The sequence below is a fragment of the Engraulis encrasicolus genome, chromosome 8 (genome assembly GCF_034702125.1).
Source record: "Engraulis encrasicolus isolate BLACKSEA-1 chromosome 8, IST_EnEncr_1.0, whole genome shotgun sequence".
Taxonomy (NCBI): Eukaryota; Metazoa; Chordata; class Actinopteri; order Clupeiformes; family Engraulidae; genus Engraulis; species Engraulis encrasicolus.
In genome coordinates, this window is record NC_085864.1 from 4478828 (window position 1) to 4488827 (window position 10000).

The 10000-nt window shown below is 44.0% G+C and overlaps 1 protein-coding gene across 1 annotated transcript in view; it reads left to right on the forward strand.

Moving 5' to 3' along the window:
• The window catches only part of sez6b (seizure related 6 homolog b), a 161432-nt gene that overhangs the window by 63089 nt on the left and 88343 nt on the right, over nt 1–10000 (forward strand). Inside the window, exon 5 of the mRNA XM_063205926.1 lies at nt 4159–4348. Within this exon, the coding sequence (XP_063061996.1) occupies nt 4159–4348 (190 nt within the window). The remainder of the gene's footprint in view (nt 1–4158; nt 4349–10000) is intronic.

Genomic DNA, 10000 nt, shown 5'->3' on the forward strand with positions numbered 1-10000 from the left:
CTCTCATTGGCTGACGAGGTGGGCTGTTTCCATGGAACTGGTGTCTTGGAAGGCTGTTGTCTGGCAATTATCGTGGGAAGATGTGAAGACAGTAGGCTAACGGTGTGATATACATGTTAATACTGTATATATAAAAACTGTTGTTTAGTTTCTGTGTCCCAAATCTCAAAACTCTGGTTGCTTCAGTGTTTCTGAGGTCCCTCGATATTTGTTTACACTGTATGTACTGAATACAGTATTCTTGGGAAATATGAACACTTTTTGCAATCTTTTTTTTACTATTTTTTTTACTCCGTAGTGTGAATCATGTCCTTGCTTCTGACAGCTCACAAGCAGTGACTTTGAATCCCTTGGCTGTGTAGTGTAGCCTGCGTTTCCTCTTCTGCTGGGCCACAGTGAGTTGTGTTTGCTTGGCTGTGTTGTTGTTTTTCCCAGGCTCCTCTCCTCATTATCGGCTTCCTTTCTCCTCTCAAACAGAAGGAAACCCTCCCCACCCCCCATAGGCTTTCCCCATCACCTCCAGATGATCGCTGCTTTCTGGTGCCATGCTTTCTCTGCACGCTACGCTCTAAGCGGCGAAATAACAGGTGCTATTCCCCCGTGCTAATCCTGTTAGCCGCGCTCAACGGCGGGAGAATGGAGCGCCGCATTGTCGGAGCCGACCTCGAATGCCTCCACAATGACGCATAAACACGGCTGTAACGCATTCTGTGACAGACGCCTATTGACAAGGGATTACACGTTTTTGTGTGTGTGTGTGTGATAGTGTCTCTGTGTGTGTGTTTGTAAGAGTGTGTGTCAGTGGGTGTCTGCGAGTGCGTGTGCGGTAGTATTCGAGTTGGGATCGACGCCAACACAAATTGGATTAGGGCTACGGCAAAGCAATATTCCGGAAGCGTTTTTATTATCCCAGGGCTTTTAGTATAATGTGATTACTTTGTAATGCACTTTGTTTTATAGACTATTATCCCCGTGCTGTATCCGTGGGTCTATTATCGGTAAATGTATTCGGGGATGGATGCTGCAACATCTTCAGGTTGTCACCTGTTGATGCGGCCATCGTGGCCTAAGTGTCCTGAGAGATAAGGGGGACGCCAGCCCTGGACAGCCATCATTCATCCAGTGCAGACCCTATTAGTGCGGCACGCTGTTCTACGTAAACACACTTAATGCGGGGTATAATAGAGACAGAGGGAAGCCATGCAATTACTAGCAGCAGAATATATGGACTTCAGCAGCGGTTCCCAAACTGGGGTTCGGGACCCTTCGGGGTTGGGGTGTTGGGGGTCACAGAGGTACTGCAGAGGGGGCGCTGACAGAAGGTACTGTTTGCATAAACCCTTGAATATATATGCCTGTCTGTGGTTTACATTAGTTTATCCAATTACTGTATTTGGAAAACGGGAAACGGGAGGAAGGGTCTTGAGAAAATGTTTTAGATCCAATAGGGGGTCCCAGCAGAAAAAGTTTGGGAACCACTGGATTACATCATGTTCATTCGCCTTCATGCAGCATAACATAACGTAATGGATGCTTGCTCGAAAGCAGCCAGACGTGATTTCCCATGCAAAACAATGAAAGCATAGCTTTCGAGGACGCACACTTGTTTATCAAGGCAAGGAGTCTGTGTTGTATTTTCATTTCCAGCTTCTGCACTTTGCCACATTGCGTCACATATTGAGTGGTATAATGGCGTGTGCAGATGCATTGGGTGTGCATACGTTTTCCACTGCGTGAAAGATCACAGACACGCGTCACCCACGTCAAACTTGTCAAAGTAGTTTTTAGCCTTTTTCATCACCCTCGGTGATTGCTTTGTGCCCAGAGGGTGACAGCATCTAAATCTGGAACAACTTGATTGATGGCTGTTGCATTAACTTTCCCCGACTTAATGAAAGAAGACACCTTGACTTTTCAGACTTCCATACAGTATATTGGTGGTTGCATCACTTGGCTTCAAAGCTTCTTATTTATATTTCTTTTCCGAGGCAACTTTTTAAAAGAAGTGCTTTCTGTAACCTTGCAGACCACGAAAAGACATAAGTGATTTACAGATAACTTTTATTAGGCTTTTCTGTGCTTCACTTTAATTTGCCAGGGCCATGTTTGGAAACACTCCCTTTTTTAGGTCTCTCTGACCCAAAGTAGTGATACCGCTGTTCCAGACCTCGATCTACTTATAAACCAAACCAGACACACAAAAAAGCACAAAGAGAACTCTCTGTCTTGTTCTTTGGACCTTCCTTTGTGCCTTTGCATAGTGCATTTGTGTTGTGAAACATGATGTACAGACTCAAGCAAAATCAGAAACACAAACGGGGGAAAACACATTTTGTTTTATATGGATCTTCTCCCTATGGGGTTGGACAATGATGTAATAGGATCTGATGATGCCAGATAAAGGACGCTTCCTGCTGACTTGGCCACCATTACTGCTGCGTTGCTGCTTCGTGAATGTAAACACCTGGCAGGTGCAGACTGAACACCTGGTGTCTTTGGCCCAACTTGGATGCTGGTACACTGCAGACAGTTATGCACACAGACAGCAGACAGACTCACTCATGCACACACGCACGCACACACACACACACACACACACCACACTGGTCAGCACATGGGTTCACCAGGGAGAAGGCATGAGACCGCTGAGCCACCTTCTGTCTCTCCCAACATACTACTGTGTATAGGCCATAAGGTGAATGTTAGGCTACTGTACGCTATTGTTCCATCTTGCCTATGTCTATGACTAACTAGAAGGGTACATAAAAATGATTCAATTCTGCCCACCTGGATTGGGTGCTGGTGCAGACAGTGGTGCATGCAGACAGGCAGAGAGACAGGCAGACAGATGGACAGACAGACAGACGGACAGACGGACAGACAGACAGACTGGCAGACAGACAGACAGACAGACAGGCATGCAGACAGACTGGTGGGCAGACAGAGAGACAAACAGGCAGACAGACAGACAGACAGCAAACTGGTTAGGTCTCCACAGTGGCCAGTGGTCGGTAGAGAGAGGCCATGAGAGTGCAGAGCGTAGGAGGAGAAGGACGACTAGCCGCATTCTGTCTCCCTACCGACTGTTTAGGCCAGCGATTCTCAAACTGTGGGACGGGCCCCACTGATGGGCCCCAAGTGTAATTTTCTAAAAATCAAAATAATATTTGTGTACGTGTGCCTGTGCACGTGTGTGTGTGTGCGTGTGTGTGTGTGTGTGTGCGGTGTCAACAATGATCGATTCGGCGATGCAATCCTATGCGGGGCATGGACGATCCAGAATCGATCCGGCAAGTTCCAGAATCTATCATTTTTTTTAAGTTTCAATTACTTCCATGGATATTTCGGGAGCAAATGAATGCTAAATTAAATAAAAGCACTTCAAAACATTGCAAGACTGATACAGACTGATACAGAAAACAGCCAATAAATTGTTGCTCAGTATCTGACTACTTGTATTGCCTCATCATGACTGATTAAACATTTGCTTTGCTTTCAGTAGAAATGTAATGCATTGCAATGCATTGTAGAATTGAATCGGATCGGATCGGATCGGATCGCATAGAATCGAATAGAATCGAATCGAATCGAATCGCTACCTCCGGAATCGTGATCGAATCGGATTTTGAGGGCAGTGCCGATCCACACCACTAGTGTGCGCGCGCATGTCTGTGCGCGTGTGTGTGTGTGGTCATTAGGGAGTACGATAAAGAAGAGGGTTGCCTCCTGTCCCTCCCCACACACTGTTGGGGGAACTAGGCTATAGCAGCAGCCAGCCACCCAGTGTGTTCGCATGCACCACGCCAGGAGGACACGACAACACAGCATGTTCACTCCAATTTTACTTGTCGTCTTGAAAGCCTCAAAAGCACAAAGCTCATTCAAGTGTAAAAGTGGAATTAAGCCATACATGGCTCAAAACACTGCTGAGTGTTTCAACTTCTTTTGCATTAATGTGTTCAGCTCTAGGTTGTTGTCCTTAGTCCTTAGATACATGCCCAAAATTAAAAAAAAAATGTTGTGATGAAACTTTCCACTAAGTTGAGAACTGTATGTTACCTCCATTTCGTCCCTATAAGAATCCATGCAAAGTGTGTGCAAACCTCATCAATGTGGTGGGCGATCATTACAATACTGTATATCTGTGTGCTGGTGCAGGTGATGAACGTGAGCCTGGGTGAGGGGGACACGGTGCGCTTCGAGGACCTGGGCGGTCGGGAGCCGTCGGTGCTGGCCAACGAGTCCATCCTGATGAAGGGGCTGGTGGTGCGCAGCTGGAGCAACCAGATCTCCATCCACTACCACAGCCAGCCGCAACGCCTCGGCTCCTTCCTGCTACGCTACCAAGGTAAGGCTGCGGCTGTATGTGTGTGTGTGTGTGTGTGTGTGTGTGTGTGTGTGTGTGTGTGTGTGTGTGTGTGTGTGTGTGTGTGTGTGTGTGTGTGTGTGTGTGTGTGTGTGTGTGTGTGTGTGTGTTTGTGTGTGTGTGTGTGTGTGTGTGTGTGTTTGTGTGTGTGTGTGCGCGTGCATGCGTGCGTGTGTGTGTGCACATATGTGCGTGTGTGTGTGGTTGTGTGTGTGCATGCGTGTGTGCATGCTGTGAAGCAAGGGGAAGAGGAGTGTTACTTCAGGTTGAAGCTTGTAAATTGAAGTTCAATCAAAACCAAGGTCTCAAATATGTGATCTGAATGCTACACCAAAGAACCCACTTCAAATTTCACATTTGAATTCCAAGTCAGATCTCATATTAAAATCTACAATTTTATTCTTCGCAATGACTCATCTCTGTTCTCCTGAGGGTCATGTGCTCTGTTATGAAAATGCAAACAACATTCTTTCTTTAGATTAGTGGTACTTCAGATATATGCTCAACTTAGACACAACGCTACTAATACTAGAGGAAATGAACTATTAACATCTATTTCACTTCCATGGTACTCTTTCTGGAGAACTGTAACAACAGTAAAAAAGTTAGAACTGGTTCTCATTCTCATTCTCCATTTGCTCCATTTGCTGCTCTGCTAATGAGAGAGCCTATTGATTATAGTGCTGCTGAAGTCTCAGTGACTGACTGGGTTGGGGCATCATTTGCCTGGGCTGGTTTTCCGTTCCCACATCAGACATCCACGTTGTCAGGCATATCGTGTCACCAGTTGTCAGAGCGCTATTCCCTCCTGATTGATGCTGCTTTGGTGATGAATGACTTCCTGGCTGTGCTTTGACACTGTCAGTGGCTCTCTCTAATGTGACTGGAGGAGTTGGAAAAAAAACTTTGAAAAGATGTTTCAAAGCCAGGATAAACTTTTTCTGATGAGCTGTTGAAATTCATTAGGTTCGTTTGTCTAAACGTAACATTTTCATTTGCATCAAGTTAAGTCAAATGTCGTTGCAGCTGTCATCTAGAGATCATCATTTTATGATGGAAAATTCAGTCATTAAGGCTTTTGTATTCACACAGAGTTCAGATAAAGGTGATTTACTGAAGCAGACACATGTTTTTAATGTAATCTCTCAGTGTAACAGATTGTGCTCAGTGTATACGCATTTCAAACGACACGTGTGTTGCTATACAGTACAGAACAACACATGGAAGCTTATATGGCATAACGAACAAAGGCCCTTAGGCTCGGTGTGTGTGTTGCATTATTAGGTACTAGTGGCTGGCACTGCGCCACAGTCGGGCACACCGCAACACCTGTTTGTCGGCATGCACAATCACAGCCTAATTAGATTGACAGGTGTGATTGGGTGGAGTGTGGGAGGAAGGGAGAAGGGGTGTGGGGGAGAGGGGGAACGTGGGTGGAGGACGCTGTTTCGCCCCACAAGCTTTTGTTTCGCCGAGCAGACACATTCTCTGTTATCGCTTGTCAACATTATAACGTTCACGCTTGCCTGAAATGACAACTGCTGTCAATAGGCTGCGTAATTACGCCCTAAATATGGCACCCACTATTCACCGCTAATGGTCTTTAAATAGAGACGTCAAAGGGAGGAGGAGGGGGAAGTGGGAGAGAGGGTGGTGGTGGTGGTGCGTTCGTGTTGGGGGGGCGGTTGTGGTGGGCTTACAATTTTTGAAAGGGTACGAGCCGTGTTGCCTTTTGTGCGCAGCAAGGTCTGATTTGTTTTCAGTCGTTTGGCTGCGCCGCCATGATGATGAAAAGGCGTGAGGAAGTGAGACTCTTTTGTTTCTGGGAACTAATGAACTGTGTCAGGTTTGCAGTGTGGGGCAACACAATTTCTTGCAGATCCCTAATGTGCTTGTTGAATAAGAAAACCATTTCTCTCTAACCCCTCTCTTCTCTCTCTCTCTCTCTCTCTCTCTCTCTCTCTCTCTCTCTCTCTCTCTCTCTCTCTCTCTCTCTCTCTCTCTCTCTCCTCTCCTCTACTCCACTCCCTCACTCCTCCACTGTTCATTTTTCCCCCTTTGCTTCGTCTACAGTACATGCAAACCCTTCTCGCTGTGGAGGGAGGCCTACCCTTTGCGCTCTGGGACGCTTTATTTATGTGTATGACCTTCTCTTCTGTCCAATCTCTCAGTTTACCTCTCAATATCCACCTATCTCTCCTTTGATCTCTTCCCTCTGTCTCTGTCTCTTTCTCTGTCTCTGTCTCTAGCTCTGTCTCTGTCTCTGTCTTTTTCTTTCCTTGTCTTCTCTCTCTCTCTCTCTCTCTGTACCTATCATTTTTCTTGTTGGTAAGTGGGCTATAGAAGGTTTTGTGGGAGGGGGAGTGAGGTTTTTTTTAATGTACAAGAGATGGTATGTTTCCACACAGTGTTGAATGGTTAGGGCTATTACTGCTGCTGGTCAACAGGTGTGGGGAATGACCTGTCTGCCGCCATGTTATGACACTGGTGTGACTCTGTTATGACCAGGGCTTTGAACCGGTTCAAGGAACGAAAACGAAAACCGGGAACTTTTTGTATTTTACAGGGAACAGAAACGAAACCGGGAACGTTATTATTTTTTATGTTCTGGAACGGAAACACTTATTTAAAAATAATGGTAACCGGTTAATACCGGTTAATACCGTTCCTCAAACAAACAAAAAAAGTAATTATTTTCCTGCGCACGTTACCATGACGGCTGAGGTTCACGTCCTGTGTGACATCTGACATTCTCTGACTGAATGGAGAGAGACTACAAAGTCTCCACTCCACATCTTAAATAAGAGAAACCACTGTCATACAAAAGGGCAAAGTTTCCATTGCATCATTGTAAGACATTGCAGAGAAGCACGTGTAAAGCGCACCGAGAATGTTCAACGTTATTGGGCATCCATTAAATATGCACAAACTCACAATGTCCATCATAGCTCTCCCCGTGACCCAAGTCAGCGTGGAGCGTGCATTTTCATCATTGAAGTTTATTCTCCGCTTCTCCGCTTAGGTCGTCCCTGAATGACAACATTCTGGAGGATATTCTTTTCATCTGCTTGAATAAACAGTTTGGAATGTAGGCTGACTCATTTGCACTTCCGTCTTTCTTGGTTAATTAACGTCAGTTAGGCCTATCGGAGTAATCAGCTGACAGGAACGAAATTAACCGTTCCGGGAACAGTATTTTTTTGTTCTAACCGGTTCGGGAACGTCAATTTATTGGTGGAACTCATAACCGGAAACGTTATAATTCCGTTTCTGTTCGGAACGGAACGTTTGGAAAAAAATAACGGTTCAAAGCCCTGGTTATGGCGCCAATTCTATGTTTTGGACACTGAAGTTGGTCCTAGAGGGTTAGACTTACCTTTTTCTATAGGAGAAAAAATTGGAATTGTCTGTCAAACATAGCTATATAGCTGGTGGAAAAAGGAGTTAAATTAGGTATACAGAAAGTGTAACTAGACAGAATGATGTGAACGAGAAAAATAGAAAAGCAAACCCAAACATTTACCAAAACAAGCCAACCTTAAACTGAATATAAAATGTTGAAGTTTAAAGAGCTAGAGTAGTCCCTGTACCCAACAACCTGTATAAAGTGGATGTCTTTGTTTTAATAAACTTCACGGTGCTGCACACACGACTATAACATTGTTTATTTCTGTGGAAGCCTCTCGCTACCAAACATTTTATTTTCCAGCAGAAGGTTAACTTTATACCACATAATGTAAGATAGGTGACACAAGTCATCATTTAGAACCACCCAGTAGTAAAACTGATTTACTACCTCTTTTGCTTTTACCTGTCTTGCTGTTAACACCTTGGGTAGAGGGGGTGAGGGGGGCTGTGGATACGCCTTTGTGCCTAATGGCCTCCTCTCTCCCTCTCTCAAGCAAATAAACCTTGCCTCTGAATTTCAACTGCTATACTGGATCTGAAGTCTTAAATATTAATTAGTAGTATAACCCAGATGCTATCACACCAGACAATAGTTGAAATAAAAATATAGGCCTGTGAGATGATATGACACAGTGTATATATATACACAATATTTCAACAAAGTTGTGAAAGTATCGGCTGAAAATGGAATCCATGAAATCTTCACAATCTTGGAATGAATAGGGACGAGCTGCAGGTTTATGATACGGGTGCATCATGACAAGAATGCATACATGAATAAGATGATGATTTTGAAAGTGAAACAGTATTCAAATACATTCTCCCATGTCTGAGTGGAAATCTAATCAGGAGTGTTCATGGCACATGGTTTCAGGGACTGATGAGCTGCAGTACCTCACAGGGTTGGGTAATAAGAGAATTGATAATGGGAGGTGGGGACTTCATTTTATTACTGTCCTTTGAGATGTAAAGAAGCTTTAATCTGCCAGGTACCTGGCTGATGACTGCACCGCTGGTTCAGTCACACCGTATGAAATGGTACATCATTCAGTTTAAAGTTTTAGAGATTAGGACCAACAGTATAACTACAAATGCCACTCTAACCTGCACACTTTTCCGTATATTTAAAACAGATAAATAAAACAATGCCGTGTCAATTCAACACTTAGAGAGTTGAGATTGTATTTAAGTGTGTATTTGGTCCCAGTATACTCTTGTTAAATTAACACTGCTTTTCACAGTAGACTCCTTTCAATAAGAGGAAGGGCCTGGCCAATAGTGTACACAATACATAGTTATATACAACAGTGTTCCCGACAAGCTAGATAGAAAGGGATGTGTTTGATGATGCAGAACCTGATGTACTGTATTGACGTGCAACACTTGTATTCACTACAAAATGAAAGTGTGCCTGCCATAAATTGACAGAGAATACAAAAGACATCACAGGCAGGTGGTACAATGAATGATATGGAGTGCAGTTACATGCTATGCATATACTTGATTTTAAATGGAATGGTGGCAGCATATGGCAGTAACACATTCCGATTTTGGACAACAGTATTTCCAGGGATATTCTGGTTGCAGAGAGGTGTTTTACAGAGATAAGAAGAACATTCCTGATTTTAAATCAAATTCTGACACTGTTCCGTTTGAAACCAGAATATGCAATGCATGTTACTGCAGTCATAGAGTGCGAAGTTCACAGACTGTGCAGTGCAGTTTTGTAAGCAGGATAGAATAGAATGTGCATCGTGTGAGTGTGGGCAGACTGAGTGCTTCTGGGTCAGGGTGCATGGTCAACTTTTTTTGAAGGGCGTATGTGGTCTCCCACAATGTTCTTGACCTAACATTGTCCATATGATATCACATTGTTGACCTTACATACAGTAGGCTATGCAACAGGTGCTGTGTATGTTATGAAAGGTTCTATTCTTACAGCAGACTCCTAGCAGAGACCTGTACAATTCATCTGTGTTACACGTGCTGACATATTCACTTCATCGTGTTCATCTGCTAGGACCCCCTATTGGACCTAAGAATATTTTTGCAACCTCCACATCACATATTCCAAATGGCAAAGCAATAATAATAATACATTTTAATTTGAAAATCACAAGAAATAACTGTATTAACCCTTTGAGGAGTAAGGAATTTTCTGAGGTTCTTCTAGAATTTTACTGGAACACTCTACAGCTCCTATAGACGTCTGTGTTAAAATTTCGC